This window comes from Emys orbicularis, chromosome 2 (assembly GCF_028017835.1).
Source record: "Emys orbicularis isolate rEmyOrb1 chromosome 2, rEmyOrb1.hap1, whole genome shotgun sequence".
Classification (NCBI taxonomy): Eukaryota; Metazoa; Chordata; order Testudines; family Emydidae; genus Emys; species Emys orbicularis.
The window spans coordinates 142,711,520-142,728,948 of record NC_088684.1 but is presented as its reverse complement, the minus strand read 5'-3'; the positions used below and the strand labels follow the sequence as shown (position 1 = coordinate 142,728,948).

The 17,429-nt window shown below is 45.7% G+C and overlaps 1 protein-coding gene across 1 annotated transcript in view; it reads right to left on the bottom strand.

Annotated features, from left to right (window-relative positions):
• The window catches only part of LOC135874779 (tetraspanin-15-like), a 198,079-nt gene that overhangs the window by 160,578 nt on the left and 20,072 nt on the right, over positions 1-17,429 (bottom strand). Inside the window, exon 2 of the mRNA XM_065399708.1 lies at positions 5,727-5,912. Within this exon, the coding sequence (XP_065255780.1) occupies positions 5,727-5,912 (186 nt within the window). The remainder of the gene's footprint in view (positions 1-5,726; positions 5,913-17,429) is intronic.

The following is a 17,429-nucleotide window of genomic DNA, read 5'->3' as shown; positions in this document are numbered from 1 at the left end:
TACTCATATGAAGGGAGAAGAAGACATTCTATACATGTTTGATTTGAAAGGAAAGAGAAAAGGAAAGGTTGCTCCCTGGAAGGATGTCAGTAAATGTTGGTTTTATCCTGCTGTGTGGGAGGAAGCCCCCACAGAGATGAGCCATGTAAAGGAATTTCACCGTTGATGTTACATTACTACTGATGTCTAGAAGCAAGGGTAATAAAATTGCTTCTAGACATCAAAAGTAATGTCTAGGAAAAAATTCTAATGCCCTGTATTATACGGGAAAGATTGAGCTTTCTTAATAGCCATAAAGAACAGGAAAGAAATACTTATATGCAGGTAGGGTTGGTTGAGATTTTTCAGATGAAACATTTTTCCCACCAAAAAGGGCAGATTCAAATTGACCTGAACATTTTGTGAACTAGTGCTAAATTTGCTAAACTGTTTCATTAAAAAAAAAAAATCCCCCAAAAGTTGAAGTGTTCAATTCAACGATTTCAAAATGTGTTTATTTTTCAATTTGAACTGCCTTTGTTTTGAATGTTAGTTCAATTTTCTTAAAAAAAAAAAAAAAAAGATTAAACAACAACAACCCTCAAACACTTCATATTTGGGTAAAAAAATGTTTAGTTCAACTGGATATTTTTTTCTTCCATTTTTCGGTTTGGCCACTGAACTGAAACTCACCCACTCCCCACAATTATTTGCATGGTTCTGTATGCAAGAGTGGTTGAGGAGAAAGCTAAGGTCTGCTACTGAGCACACGTGTTTAGGAAATCTGATACATCCACTCATGTGGCATGTTAGTGGATGTATTTAGATGGTGATGGTAATGCTACTACATGGTATATTTTTGGATCAATTTCGATTGCAAAGGAGGTCGTCACTCCTTTTTCACTCATACCTTACTCAGGCAAACTCCCACTGAAATTAACAGGTGTTTGCCTAAAAACAAGCAGAAAAGCAATATAATCAAAAATTGATAAAGAAGTTTAGCCAAGGCTAAATATTTTACCAAAAGTAACACAGAGCAGATAAAAAGATGCATAAAAGGATTCTCCAATTTTGCCTTAAACACGCTTGTGTGCGCAATAATTTTAAAGATTTGTCCAAAATTTGAGAGTTGCCTCCTTTTGCAAAACATTTCAGCAGGATATTTTGATGTCACAAATAACTAGGCAGCATTAACTGAAATTGGCAATTCATATCAGTGAATGTAGTCTATGAATAATACATACATATTTGTTAGTACTTGAAATAACTGCTCTTCCTGCTTGCGCATTCATTATGATTCCTTGGTATTAGCTGAATACCTATCAGTATAATGTGAATAATCACATGTTCCATGCAACATGTCTTACATACATACATATTCACTTGCATAGTAGCTGCAAAGCAAGCTGGGAATACAGAAGCTACTGAAAAACTATGATAATCTTATAACATCAGAGGCAGTTATTGCCAGAGCAGCAAAGACAATGGTGATTTGTTTCCCTAGTTAAGGGAACATCGATATCAATTCAAGATGCAAGTGCACAGCAATCAAAAGCAATGCTACACTTAAATGCAAGTGACCATATGCTCATATTGGTGTTTAATTAAAATAATAATAAAAAACAAACAGGACTGGCAGCAGACATAGACTTGAATGTTGTTAATTTCACTATCCAAACAATTAATACTCTCTGCACCCACAGACACATACACACTAGCAAAAATCCTCGCTGGAGCATCCCAGGTCATTGAATTGAAGAGATACTTACTGAGAAGGAATTGACTGTGGCTGAACAACTGCTGATGTGTAAACAGAGCTGTCATGAAGCCACATACACGTTGCTAGGTATGACCTCAGTAACAGGAAGCTTTGTCTGTGTAGAATCCAAATCCTAAGGAGCAGAAACTAGCTGGCATGGATTGACTTGAAATATTGGCTCAGTTTTTCTGCCGCATCGCTGAGTTGGGCCAAGGGCTATCTACTTACATAGGTACTTATGGACCTCCCATTTCCAGAATATCTGAGCAGCTTCCATTTGTGCAGACCCTGATGGAGACCCCAAGGAGCACAGAATCCAGGGGTATGAGGCTGAGCAAGTACGAAGAAGCTGCTGACCTCACCCCTGCTAGGGGGGGACTGGTCCCAGGAGAGGCAGCTAGGGAGGGGGCATAACTTAGGCAGCTGGGGATGAATCCATATCTCATATCTCATAGCAGCCTACAAGACACTAAAATCTACCCTTTCCAGCAGAACCCTACCTAAGGGAAGGTAGGCAGCAGCAACACTACCTGCCCTTGTTCAGAGTAAACCCCCCAGGAGGTGCGAGGCGGCTTGCAGGCAGAGAGAAGTATTGGGTTTCATTTCCTCTGTAGTCTGCAGCCATGGGAGGGTGACGGGTGATTATACACTTGAGCAGGTCTGACATATCCTTCAGCAGAGGGCAGTGGCAAGATGTATTGTAGCCTACAGGTGAGGCAGTAATGCCATGAGACTACGAGCCTCAAGGCCTGTAAAATAATAGCTTAACTAAACAAGGCAGAAGACCCCAAAGCCTTAGCATAAGCAGCTAGCCAGGAGTAACCCTAGATCAGTGGTCCCCAACGCGGTGCCCGCAGGCGCCATGGCGCCCGCCGGGGCATCTATGTGTGCCCACATACTGGCCGGCGGACAAGCATCCGCTGAAATGCCGCCGAAAAGCGGCGTCATCACGAGGCATCACCGCCGAAATGACGCTGAAAAGCGGCTTCACCAAGAGGCGTCGCCGCTGAAATGCCGCTGATTTTCGGCGGCATTTCAGTGGCGACGCCTCTTGACGTTGCCGCTTCTTGGTGGCATTTCGGCGGATGCTTGTCCGCCAGCCACGGTCCTCAGTGGCTCGTCGTCCGGCACCTGCCACCCGGAAGAGGTTGGGGACCACTGCCCTAAATCATAAGCTATCACAAGGTGCAACGAACACTGTGGACAGGTGCTAGTTATTCCAGCTTGGGATATTTTATGTTGGGAACTTCAGCAGATGTCTGACCACAAAGTGCCATTGGTAACTGACTGACGTATATACTAATGAGCTTGAGGTACCAGGCCTAGTAACCTATGGGAGAAGGGCACCTCCACGTTAGTAGGGTGAGGATATGCAAATAAGGAAAAGGGGAGAAACCCCTTACTGAATATGCATTAGGCATAGTGGCGTCATTGTAACGCATTATAAAAGTTGTATCCTGGCCAGTGTGCCTTGGGAGATGCCAGGATAATGACCACTGGGGCATCGTTACAAATGGTGGCCTGTGTGGGGATCTGAATTGCTATGGACTTCTGAGAAAATCAGATCCAGCTTCCCCGGCCATGGGGAGTGACACCCATTCTGAATCTGTGTGCTTCTGAGTTTATGATTCTAAACTACTGCCTCCAAATGAAAGGAGTTAGTTCTTTAAAACCATGAGCCTCTACTGCTTGAGTTAGAGCCAGAGGTCCCAGATTCAAGCCCCACAAACAACCTGACAAAGGACATCATTACACATGCACCTGGCAGGAGGGAAGACACACAAAGATAATGTATTATTTTAAAGAGTGGGAAACGTGTGATGGCCACTGGGTAGATGATGGTTGGCTGACGGTAGAATGAACCCAGTGTCGGTGGGATGCCAGCTGGAGTGGAGGGAACTGGCTGCCCGTTATTCACTTTGGAAACAGCAGCTTCACTTCCTAGAGATGGGATGAATTACATCTTTTGAAATCAGGGCCCTTCCTCATGATTGAAGTACTGCAGCAGCAAAGACCCAGCTGTGGGAAAGTGGCCTTCAAACCTCCGAAGACCTAGGTGACTCACCTGGCTAGCTGCTTCAATGTCAGAGTTATCCGATAAACTCGGATCTGGGAGATACAACTCCCCAGAACCCCAGGTATCTATTCGATGCCCTGTCAACATGAGCAGAGTTGCACAGCAAGGGTCTTGCCATGTTTCACTCCAGCCTTCCAGAGCAAAGATAGACAATGAAAATGTAGCAAGCCAAAAATGTCAGTTGAATGCAGTAAGTCAAGGCTCCAACAAAACCTTCAGAAAAAGGTTAAGAATCAAAGGGGAGGGCTCTGCTCCTCATATCCTACAGCTCTGAGTTGTTACAGAAAAGGGAATTCTCCTCTCCCCCTCCCCCATAAAAATTGCCTCACAAAAGGAACCAAAGCTGTTTGTTCTTGGAACTGTTTGAACTACAATAAACCTAACAATGGGGAGTGTGCTAAACCAGAGATGGAATTGCAGCTTAAAAATAACTTTATATTTTAACCCAGGAGAAACCTAGCAACACTTTCCGCAGATGCTACTAGGCATTCAACCGTAGATAATAAGAGAATGCTTAGGTATCAGCTTTGCAATTAAATTATACCAGGCCGTTGCTACAGTGCTGCCTTCTCCGCAGAAGTTAAAATATCAAGTAGTAATTCCATACAAATATACCATCTCAATACCACAAGATCAGGTACAAATATTAGCTAGGTGGCAGATGATATATGTGAAATTTATAGGGCATAGGTGGGAGAATGCCATAGGAAGGGGCTGAAGCTGTGGATGGAGCTGAGGACTGAAGCTTGCACATTAAAATGTAGCAAATTCATCGCTAGCTAGGACTTCATGGTTGTTGCTATGCAACACACCACGGCCACTTGGAATTTATAGCAGCAGCAGGGAGAGAACAATTTTCCAGTTCCAGAAGCACAGGCTCCTACTGCATAAGCTGATGGCGAATCTCCAGTGCCAGTTAGGGCTTTTCTGCTGTGACGCATCTGAGCAGTTCTGGTTCTATCCAGCAGATGAGAGTGGTACACGCATTTGCACACACACTTGTGTGTCAGTTCACTGCAACGCGTTTAGGAAATGAAAAAGTAAAACTCTGTTAAGGGTGGGGAAAAAAGAATTCCAAGACTAGATAAAAGCATTTGTAGGAAAGGAAAAGGTAGTTTGGAAAGAACATGTGTGGGATTCCCCCTCTCCTCCCCACCTGTTTCTAATAAACTTTTCATTAAATGAATAGCTGCCACTGCCCTACGGGAAAGATTTTGACTTGAAAGGTTGTTCTCCAGCACGATGAATCTCCACAATCAAGAGTCGCACATCATCTCAGGTGTCATTGCTCCCATTTCTACCTGGATGCACTATGAACTGTTGATGCAATAGTATATAAATAACTGCCACAACATATGGGCTCAGTTTCCTACTCCAGCCCTTCAAGCTTACCCAGATTCAAGTCAAAACACTATGTGCATCAAGCATTTATCGAGTGGTGCTACCATTTACTTCTTTGTGTTAATCAATGGAGCAACATTGAGTCCTATGAATCTGTGGCTGAAGGGCAAATACACACTTTGCTCAGACCAACAGCCATTAGGCCAGGCCATGGATTTTCAAAGACACATGGTCACCAATCAGTTGCCTCCTAGGAGTATTTTGAAAGGCCTCCATGATGTAAAACTAAGTTAATCATACAGCTTCAGTTAAATAGGTTCATTGGAAAGAAATTTTATGAATGAAATACTATACACTAGGTCAGCCTTTCTCTAGTCTACCTTCTCCCATAAAGAAGAATCCATGCCACAAGCAGAAGAGGGAAAACCCATTCAAGGTTTTTTTTTAAAAAGCCTTCTCCAGTATAGGTTCAGGGAGATCCTGGAATGTTAAGTGATTCATACCCTTCAGCTTGTAAAACATGGGACGACGACTCCACAGTGTAGAACAAGAAGGGTATAAAGCTCTTACCGTCTTCAGCAGTGTCCTGTTGTCTCTGAGGGACCCAACCATTCCAATAAAGGAAACAGCAAACATTGTGATGCCCAGCAGAAGGAGAACCACAGCTGGAGCTAGGAAGATCCCTTCCAAGGTTCTGTGTTTCTGTCTTTCCACTTCTGCATAGATGCCAATGCACAGGACCACCAAGCCGATTATCTGCAATAGAAATACATACATTACGTCAGACTCAAGGGCTGCAATAAAACAGGGTTGCAATAAAACAAAACCAGTTCTTACATGGAGAGACAGAAGGGTGAGATGATTTGGAGCTAAACTCACCAGGGGCCAGGTCTGAGCTCACTTTCACCAGCGTACCATGAAGGGGGGGGGGGGGGGGGGTTAGAAAAACTTGATTTTCCATGGTAGCCACCCAACACTGGGGATTGCAATCTCCATAGAATATCAGGGTTGGAAGGGACCTCAGGAGGCATCTAGTCCCACCCCCTGCTCAAAGCAGGACCAATCCCCAACTAAATCATCCATTGAAATGCTTTGGCTCTGTTGTGGGTACCATAGCAAAGTGAATTCAGCATTAGTGATATATCAAGGCTAACTCCATTGAAGTAAATGGAGTTCTATCTGGGTGGAAAGCAGCAAGATCAGAATGATCAGGCCTATAAACTTCTATTAAAAAGATCCGTCTCAGCTTGGACCCTCATAACCCAACCCGCAAACTCTGCATGTCTGAAATACAAACTCTGATCTGGCTTTTGCAAATAGCCGCTAGCTTTCTAGTGGGCCAAACAAACAAAAATACTCTAGATGTAAATGCATCCCAAACATTAGGTGCTTTGAAATGGGAACCCAAAGATTGCAGCTTCCGCCCCTCAATACCCGTGGAAAGTGAAACACCCTGTGACAGCCTGAATTAGAGAGGGGTGACAAGGTATGGAAAACCAGCAGAGGAGCCCGTGTTTTGTTCTCAATTGCTCATTGGGAGCTGATGCTCCATGCTAGCTTTTTGTTCTCCAGCTTAAGTCAGATTTTGGAGCAGCACTTCTGAGTGAAAAGGTTCCTTATTGTTTCTACTGAAGTGACAAGGTATTATGTAAAGGATGGAACAGAAGGTGAATGGAAATGAAATTTAAAAATTAGACAGCAAAGAGCAGTTAGCTATCTGAAGGCTGTAGCAGCTTGGTCTGCAGCAGTGACATTTTAATATCTGCTGTAACTCTCTGGACTCAAGAGCAAACACTTGCTGAGCACCCCCTAATGCCTCTGACTTCAACAGGAGCAGCAGGTGCTCAGGACCTTTGAAAATTATGCCATTAGTGCTCAACATGTTCACTTGCCATTTTACTCCGTTTGGATGTGATAAATTACTTTACTGTTCAGCATTTCACTGTCTTACCCTAATAAGCACAACTGCTGCTGGAAACAGCAGTTCTAGAGGTTGTGCTCTCCTTTCTAAGGCCTGGTCGACCTAAACACTACGAGTGTAGGTCGACTTTAGCAGCGTTAAATCAAATTAAGCCTGGACACGTTCACACGACGAAGCCCTTTCTTTCGACTTAAAGGGCCCTTTAAACCGGTTTCTTTACTCCACCTCCGATAAGGGGATTAGCGATAAAATCAGCCTTAGCGGGTCGGAATTGGGGTAGTGTGGACGGAATTCGACGTTATTGGCCTCCAGGAGCTATCCCACAGTGCTTCATTGTGACCGCTCTGGACAGCACTCTCAACTCAGATGCACTGGCCAGGTAGACAGGAAAAGGCCCGCGAACGTTTGAATTTCATTTCCTGTTTGCTCAGCGTGGAGAGCACAGGTGACCACACAGAACTCATCAGCACAGGTAACCGTGATGGAGTCCCAGGATCGCAAAAGAGCTCCAGCATGGACAGAACGGGAGGTACGGGATCTGCTCGCCATATGGGGAGATGAATCAGTGCTAGCTGAACTCCGAAGCAGTAAACGAAATGGCAAAATATTAGAAAATGTCTCCAAGGCCATGAAGGACAGAGGCCATAACAGGGACGCACAGCAGTGCCGCGTGAAAATTAAGGAGCTACGGCAAGCCTACCACAAAGCCAGAGAAGCAAACGGAAGGTCCGGGGCAGAGCCGCAAACATGCCGCTTCTACGCGGAGCTGCATGCCATTCTAGGGGGTGCAGCCACCACTACCCCAACCGTGTGCTATGACTCCCTCACTGGAGAAACACACAGGGAAGCGGGTTCGGGGTACGAGGAAGATGAGGATGGAGATAATGTAGATAGCTCACAGCAGCAAGGAAGCGGAGAAACCGGTTTCCCCAACAGCCAGGATATGTTTATCACCCTGGACCTGGAACCAGTAACCCCCGAACTCACCCACAGGGGACCTCTGGTGAGTGTACCTTTGTAAATATTACACATGGTTTAAAAGCAAGCGTGATTAATGATTAATTTGCCCTGGCAATCGCGGCCAGTACAGCTACTGGAAAAGTCTGTTAACGTGTATGGGGATGGAGCGGAAATCCTCCAGGGACATCTCCAGAAAACTCTCCTGGATGTACTCCCAAAGCCTTTGCAAAAGGTTTCTGGGGAGGGCTGCCTTATCCCGTCCACCATGGTAGGACACTTTACCACGCCAGGCCAGTAGCACGTAGTCTGGAATCATTGCATAACAAAGCATGGCAGCGTATGGTCCCGGTGTTTGCTGGCATGCAGACAACATCCATTCCTTATCGCTCTTTGTTATCCTCAGGAGAGTGATATCATTCACGGTCACCTGGTTGAAATGGGGCGATTTTATTAAGGGGACATTCAGAGGTGCCCCTTCCTGCTCTGCTGAACAGAAATATTCCCCGCTGTTAGCCACGCGGTGGGGGGGAGGGGTGAAGTGATCATCCCAGAGAATTGGGTGTGGGGGGGAGGGGAGTTAGTTGGGTTTGTGCTGCATGTTAACCCGGAAACCGCAGCCCCTCCTTTTACATTGCAAACCCATTTTAAATGGCCAACCCAACGGGTGCTTGGTAGGGGAAATGAGAGCGCTACATGTTAAGAAGGTTAAAAAAGCCAAACGACTGTGTCTTACCATGGCTGCCTGCAAGCCGAAATCTGTTGCCTGGCACTGCGTGAGTGATCTCTCACACCAAACCGGCAGGCCCTCAATATAAGAGGAAAAATGCGACCTTGTAACGAAAGCACATGTGCTGTGTAATGTGAACAGCAAAATTTAACGTGAAAGAGTGTACCCATTGTTCTCTAAAATGTGTCTTTTTTAACCACCTCTCCCTTCTCCTCCACCAGCTGCAAATGTTTCTCCTTCACAGAGGCTAGTGAAGATTAGAAGGAGAAAACGGAGGACGCGGGACAATATGTTCACGGAGCTCCAGATGTCCTCCCACGCTGACAGAGCACAGCAGAATGCGTGGTGGCAGTCAATGTCAGACTACAGAAAAGCACAATATGAACGAGAGGAGAGGTGGCAGGCTGAATCGCGGGATGAACAGAGCAAGTGGCGGGCTGAAGATGATAGGTGGCGTCAGCTTGCAGACAGAAGGCAAGAGTCGATGCTCCGGCTGCTGGAGCATCAAACTGATATGCTCCAGCGTATGGTTGAGCTGCAGGAAAGGCAGCAGGAGCAGAGACCGCCGCTACAGCCCCTGTGTAACCAACAGCCCTCCTCCCCAAGTTCCATAGCCTCCTCACCCAGACGCCCAAGAACACGGTGGGGGGGCTTCTGGCCACCCAGTCACTCCACCCCAGATGATTGCCCGAGCATCAGAAGGCTGGCCTTCAATAAGAGTTAAAGTTTTAAACTGCAGTGTGTCCTTTTCCTTCCCTCCTCCCCCACCCATCCCGGGCTACCTTGGCAATTATCCCCCTAGTTGTGTGATGAATTAATAAAGAATGCATGAATGTGAAGTAACAATGACTTTATTGCCTCTGCAAGCGGTGCTCGAAGGGAGGAGGGGAAGGTGGGGTGGTTGGTTTACAGGGAAGTAGACTGAACCGGGGGGGGGGGGGGAGGGCGGAGGGTTCATCAAGGAGAAACAAACAGAAGTTTCACACCGTAGCCTGGCCAGTCACAAAACTCGTTTTCAAAGCTTCTCTGATGCGCACCGCGCCCTGCTGTGCTCCTCTAACCGCCCTGGTGTCTGGCTGCACGTAATCAGCGGCCAGGCGATTAGCCTCAACCTCCCACCCCGCCATAAATGTCTCCCCCTTACTCTCACAGATATTGTGGAGAGCACAGCAAGCAGCAATAACAATGAGGATATTCTTTTCGCTGAGGTCTGAGCGAGTCAGTAAGCTGCGCCAGCGCGCTTTTAAATGTCCAAATGCACATTCCACCACCATTCGGCACTTGCTCAGCCTGTAGTTGAACAGGTCCTGACTCCTGTCCAGGCTGCCTGTGTACGGCTTCATGAGCCATGGCATTAAGGGGTAGGCTGGGTCCCCAAGGATCACGATAGGCATTTCAACATCCCCAACGGTTACTTTCTGGTCCGGGAAGAAAGTCCCTTCCTCCAGCTTTCGAAACAGAGCAGAGTGCCTGAAGACGCGAGCATCATGTACCTTTCCCGGCCATCCCACGTTGATGTTGGTGAAACATCCCTTGTGATCCACCAGGGCTTGCAGCAGCATTGAAAAGTACCCCTTGTGGTTTATGTACTCGGTGGCTTGGTGCTCCGGTGCCAAGATAGGGATATGGGTTCCGTCTATGGCCCCACCACAGTTTGGGAATCCCATTGCAGCAAAGCCATCCACTATGGCCTGCACGTTTCCCAGAGTCACTACCCTTGATATCACCAGGTCTTTCATTGCCCTGGCAACTTGGATCACAGCAGCCCCCACAGTAGATTTGCCCACTCCAAATTGATTCCAGACTGACCGGTAGCTGTCTGGCGTTGCAAGCTTCCACAGGGCTATCGCCACTCGCTTCTCAACTGTGAGGGCTGCTCTCATCCTGGTATTCTGGCGCTTCAGGGCAGGGGAAAGCAAGTCACAAAGTTCCATGAAAGTGCCCTTACGCATGCGAAAGTTTCGCAGCCACTGGGAATCGTCCCACACCTGCAGCACGATGCGGTCCCACCAGTCTGTGCTTGTTTCCCGTGCCCAGAATCGGCGTTCCATGGCATGAACCTGCCCCAGTAACACCATGATTTGCACATTGCTGGGGCCTGTGCCTTGTGAGAGGTCTATGTCCATGTGAATTTCCTCATCACTCTCGTCGCCGCGCTGCAATCGCCTCCTCGGCTGGTCCTGGTTTTGCTTTGGCATGTCCTGGCTCTGCATATACTCCAGGACAATGCGCGTGGTGTTCATAGTGCTCATAATTGCCACGGTGATCTGAGCGGGCTCCATGATCCCAGTGCTAGCTATGGCGTCTGGTCTGAAAAAAGGCGCGAAACTAGTATCTGACGGACCAGGGGAAGGAGGGAGGGAGGGAGGGGCGAGTGACGACATGGCGTACAGGTACAGGGAATTAAAATCAACAAAGGTGGCTGTGCATCAGGGAGAAACACAAACAACTGTCACACAGAATGGCCCCCCCCAAAGATTGAACTCAAAAGCCTGGGTTTAGCAGGCCGTTGATTTCACGGAGGGAGGGGGAAGCAAATGAATACAGAACAAATCTATTTTGTACATCTTAAGCTGGCAGACGACGGTGCAGCATGACTGATAGCCCTCGGCATCTTCTGGGTGCTTGGCAGAAAATACTGGGCGCTTGGCAGAAAATAGCATACTACGACTGATAGCCATCATCATCAAGACAGTTCGATAGGACTGAGCATGTCTGCCCAGGTGCCCATGATTGACAGCCACTGCAGTACGATGACGACGGATACCAGTCGTAATATACCATCTTCTACCAAAAGGCAAGGGGCTGGTGCAATGCAGCCCTACGGCTGCCAGCCCCACGGCTGCCAGCACCCAGATCGCCGATGAAGGCTACCAGTCATGCTGCACCGTCTACCGCCAAAAGGCAGTTAGCTGCTGCTGCTGTGTAGCAATGCAGTACCACGTCTGCTGGCACCCAGATGACATATGGTGACGGTGAGCTGAGCTGAGCGGGCTCCATGCTTGCCGTGGTATGTTGTCTGCACAGGTAACCCAGGTAAAAAGGCGCGAATCTATTGTCTGCCGTTGCTCTGACGGAGGGGGAGGGGCCTGACGACATGTACCCAGAACCCCCCCGCGACACTGTTTTGCATCATTCAGGCATTGGGATCTCAACCCAGAATTCCAATGGGCGGCGGAGACTGCGGGAACTGTGGGATAGCTACCCATAGTGCAATGCTCCGGAAGTCGACGCTAGCCTCGGTACTGTGGACGCGGTCCGCCGACTAGAGCACTTAGAGCATTTTATGTGGGGACACACACAATCGGCTGTATACAACCGATTGCTATAAAACCGGCTTTTATAAATTCGACCTAATTTCGTAGTGTAGACATACCCTTAGTCAGTAGTGACACAACACCCCAGCATGGATACAGCACTGGACAGGATAATGGACTGGGAGTCAAGAGACATGGATTCTATTCCCAGACCTGACACTGACCAACGTGCCTTGGAGCAAGTTGCTTCTCTTATGTTACCAGCATACATAAAGAGAAGTTAGATAAAAACATAAAATACTCTTTCAAGCAGGTGCCGTATAACACCATTTTATTCCTTAGAATCCAAAATCCTAACACACAAGAACCAAAAACAGAGAGAAACTGAAAGCAGGCTGCTCCATAAGACCAAGAGACACAACTCATCGCAATTTGCTCTAGCCTGGCTCTCTGCAGACTGACTGCACAAGACTCAGTCCCAGATCGCATGCTTCCCTACAGACCCTCCTAGCTTGCAAGCAGGACCAGGAAACCCCTTACACTTAAAGTCATAAGTAATTTTAAGACATTTTTGAGTATACTACAACTTTGCTTCTCTGTGCTTCCATTTCCTCTTCTAATCCCTTTGTCTGTCTTACCTGTTTAAATTCTAAGGTTTCTGGAGCATGGATTGTCTCGTGGAGTGTTAGTATAGCGACTGTCAGAAAAGGGGCCCTAAACTTGGTTGGGACCTCTAGGCACTGCTATAATACAAGCAAGCAGTAACCACAACCGTCACCCACACTGTGCTATCATCTTTCAGATAGCCTTAAAAATCAAGGTCCTGCCCACTAGATCATTACAGGGAGCTCTGGCTGCTCAGCATTTCTAAAAAAAGAGGCCCTGGCCAGCCCAGGCATTCACACATTAAGGCTGCCAAAGCCAGTGTCCACTTCTGAAACTTTTTTTTTTAACCTTAACCTCTCCAAACTTGTTCCACTGGCTATACACGGGGGTAGCACTTGCATATCCCAAAGGGCTGTTGTGATGCTTAATTAAATGTTTCGTGTCCATAAAGAGCACTGAGATCTTCAGATGAAGGCATGATATGAATGTGCTCATTACTAAAGATGCAGAATCTGAATATTCTCAGAATATAGCAAAGAATGATTAAGAGTCAAACACTATGTGTGTTCTCAAGTCTAGCTTCTGTTTCTCAGGGGGTTGTCTGTAATTCTTAGGAATCATTCTACAATATACACAGTTTATTAAAAGGATCTTGCATGATTCTCATAAGGGACACTTAAATTTGCCTACTAAACTTGACTTGCTTTGGTTTCCTATCAGTCAAAGATGCTTAGTGTCAAATATCCCTTATATACTAGTGCCAATCAGCAGCAATTCCACTTAAGACAGTGAAATTACACCAGTGTAAAGCTAGTTAAATGAGATCTGAATCAGACCCCATGTCTCTTTTTCTTAACCTGCTCCAAACGGGCAGTCTCTTAGTCTATCCACTAGAGAACAGGAAATAATACAAACAAGAGGCAGCATGATCCAGTGGATCAGATACTGAACAGAGTGTCAAATGAGCTGGATTCTGTTCCTGTCATGTGCTGCATGACCCTGAGGAAGTCATGTCTCCATGTGCCTCAGTTTCACTATTTATAAATTAAACTAACGATACTTAGTCACTACTCAAAAGTTCTTTGAGACCTATTGTTGTAAAGCCCTATGCAAAATCTTCCTATTAAGACAGTCTTCCCTCCTCGACTTCTTTGAGATGGCCCTAATTTAAAAAGAGAACACAACATTTCTATAAAACAGTTTCCTAACAAGGGAAGGCTTAAAGCTCTACATCTAAGAATAGGTTCTTGCACACATACTGATACAGATTAAGTTGATGGGTGCCAATTTATCTTAGCTACTTGCATGCTTCAGATTGAAACTGGCAATTAGTTCTGAAGTGCTTCATGTTGTCAAATGCTGGTTTGCTTTATGCCCGTCAACTATGCAGCACCACGGCTCTGCAGAAATGGAAGGGGAAGAGAACTGATTACTTCTCAGCCAGCTTCCAGCTGACATCTGAAAAGGTTAGCAAGAAAACCCAAGGTGCATTCAGCCTTAACAACACTTCATGCTTCCACAAGCACTGCAGGAAATAGTAGTCTCCAGCCCTTTCAGTTATGGGGGATTTGAAATCATGTAGTGTGCGAATTACCCAGTGACAGGCTGCAAGAATCAGGTGAATGCGTGAGGAAGGAACATTCAAACTACTGTACCTGGGTTGATCGGGCCCACATGGTGCTCAGTATTTGGGAGGGGGTGTGATAGCACTCCGGATTGGTGCCCATAAAAGAGCTCCCATGATGATATGGGAGGTGAAGGAGATAAAACACAATGGATGCCTTTGCAGTATTCCCCATGTATGCATTCATAACTTGTTTTCTTATAGGTGCTTTCAGAGCTAGGGAAAGATATAAGATGGACAGCCCAGGAGAGTTCAAATACAGGATGAGCAATGCAGAGCTGAGTTTTCCATCCTGTCCCATCAAATATTTCATCCTTGACCTGCTGGGGGAATTATTTCTAGAGCTACGGGGATAACACATGCTCCATGCCAATTCAACCTGTCTAATAAGCCTGCCAAAAAGAGGAACACTTAGCAACAGTATTTAATGATTCAGAAGAACCCCAATCTCCAAAGAAGAGAGAAACCCAACTTCCCTGTCTGCCATAGACTCCTGTTCCCCTTGTGCCTCCACACTAGCAGGGTGTATTTCAACATCTTATGTCAGGGGGGTAGGGAGAGGAGGGGGGGAGGGGAGACAGGTGCTCGGGCTATTTAGGTTCAATTCCTGGCTCTGCTATGGGTTTCCTATGTAGTCTTACGCAAATTCTCAGCTCCCCATGTGTAAAATCAGGATGAAACACTCTCCCCCACCCTCTCTCTGTAATCTATGGAGATTGCAAACTCTCCGAAGCAGGGTCTCTTACTAAGTGTATATACAGCATTTAGCATAATAAGTCTCTAATCTCATTTGTGACCTGTAGTTCCTACTGTCACACTACTGCTTGTGTGGCCCTCTGGAAAGGAAAACATTCCTTTTTTTATTGATACAAATTTATTGGACACTAATCACCATAATATCAATATTACAATACAGAAATGCAATTTCATATTGCACAAGTGAAAACTGAGCTCTATCTTTGCATTAGCAAGTATTTTAGTGACATGACTTTGCCTTTCCAAGCTAGCTACACAGTTTCACTGCTTCTGTCCTAACCATTTCATTCGATTTCTCCAGCGTTTTCATCCTAATTTATGTTGATATGTCAATCCTTAACTTTCATGCATCTTCAATCCTCGCTCTTTTCTGGAGTTTTTTAAATTGTAGTAAAATTATTTCTGGAACATAATTAACGTCTGGTTTATGTCCATCAATCACTGTCTATCTTCAAAAAAAGAACAGGAGTACTTGTGGCACCTTAGAGACTAACAAATTTATTAGAGCATAAGCTTTCGTGGGCTACAACCCACTTCTTCGGATGGGTTGTAGCCCACGAAAGCTTATGCTCTAATAAATTTGTTAGTCTCTAAGGTGCCACAAGTACTCCTGTTCTTTTTGCGGATACAGACTAACACGGCTGCTACTCTGAAACCTGTCTATCTTCAGGCTACTAATTTTTCATTTTTAAAAGGAAATTAAATCTATAGAGAAGTGAGGGTTTAACTCATGATACTTTTAGTTATTTAAAATTGAACTGGCAGAAATTATTCTGATAAAGTGCCATTAATCATCATTTTATCTTTAGATTCTAGAGGGCACTGGGGCCAGGTTTGGTTTAAAGTTACTTTAAATCTTATCTGGCGTTCCAGACAATATACCAAGATTTGGGCAATCAAGGAAAAGACAAGTCCCTCCTTGATCAGTTTCTCTATTGTTCCTAATCTTTGTGTCACTATTTGAAGTTGATAAGCCCTGAACACTTCTTGTTTTTTAATTAATGAGTATGTCATAATGAATTATGAAACAGTTCAATGGCACCTGTGTGTATATAAGATTTTGAAGCTGGTTCAAGAGTTGGCTGCTCATGTGCTCTAGTAAGAAAATCTTGACTTCCATTAATTACTGAAAGCTTGTGAAACTGACAAAGCAGGACCAAAGGAAGTACACCCAATGTGCTACACTACCCATGAATATAAACCCAAGCGGGTGTTTGGCACATGGGCACCTGCATTTTGCATGCTTCTTTAAAAGTGACCCTTCTGGGACTAAGGTTAACATGGCATATCTGAAGCAGGGTTTGTTCTAGGCATATTCCAAAGTGTGGGGCGGATCAGGGGCCCTCACACTTAAAATATATATTTTTAGATGGTGCTAGCTTCATAAGAGCTGGGCAAAAAATTCTAGGTGAATTTCCCCCCCCCCAAAATGCAGATTTGAGGCAACAGCTGTTTTGCGAATTCATGTCAATTTTGCCAAACTATTTTGGTAACAAACCAAATACAAATAAATTTCCTTTTTTATTCAAAAGGTCTTTTCATTTAGAAATTGGCTTCAATTTTATCAAAAATAAAAAAATATTTTTAAAAAAGCTAAATATCAGAAATGTTTGATTACACACCAAACTAATTATTTATTTATTTTTGCAGTGCCAGTGAACCAAACAAAACCCAGCTATGTGCATAACTCTAATTGTAAGCAACCTGCCCCATAAGAACACAGAACCCCTCACTGACCTCCAGTGATGGACTACAGGGCTCCCAATATCTACCCACTCCCCCTTCTAAAGGTGACTCCCTGTAGTGGTGCTCACTCACCCTTAGAGGGCCCCCTTGCATCAGTGCGGGATGTTGCCACTATCTTCGGCTTCAGACCCTCATGCTGGCCGCCTGCCTCTGGCCCCGGATCTTCTGTGGCTCAGCCCAAGTCACCCAAGTTCAGACCCTTTCCAGGGTATCATGAACAAGTCCACCCAAAACGGAATAACTCTTCTGCCCGCTTGGGCTACTGAAGTCTTCTCTTCTCTGCTTACATCAAGGCAGGAAACAGGGTCAGTAAGACCACCTACACTGCGGCTGGCAGTGAATGTCCCAGTCCGGATAGACAGACTCACCCTAGGAGGGCTCAAGCTAGCACAGTTCAGTCTCTCAAGCCCACTTAACCCACTGGATCCAAGCTCCGGTGGCTAGCCTGTGTCTCCACTGGCACCGCCATGTCCTCATAGACAGTTTTAGTATGTTAGCTGATCAGAGGCCATTTGTTAGAGTCTACTGAATCAAACAGAACTTGAGTTTGGCTGCAGCAGCCTGATGCTAACAGGTATTTAAGAGTGCATCCACTCAGCCTCTTCCTATCACCCCCACGCTGTGGAATGGGCTCCCACAGCACCAGCGGCTCTGGACCCACGCCCCAGCATAATGC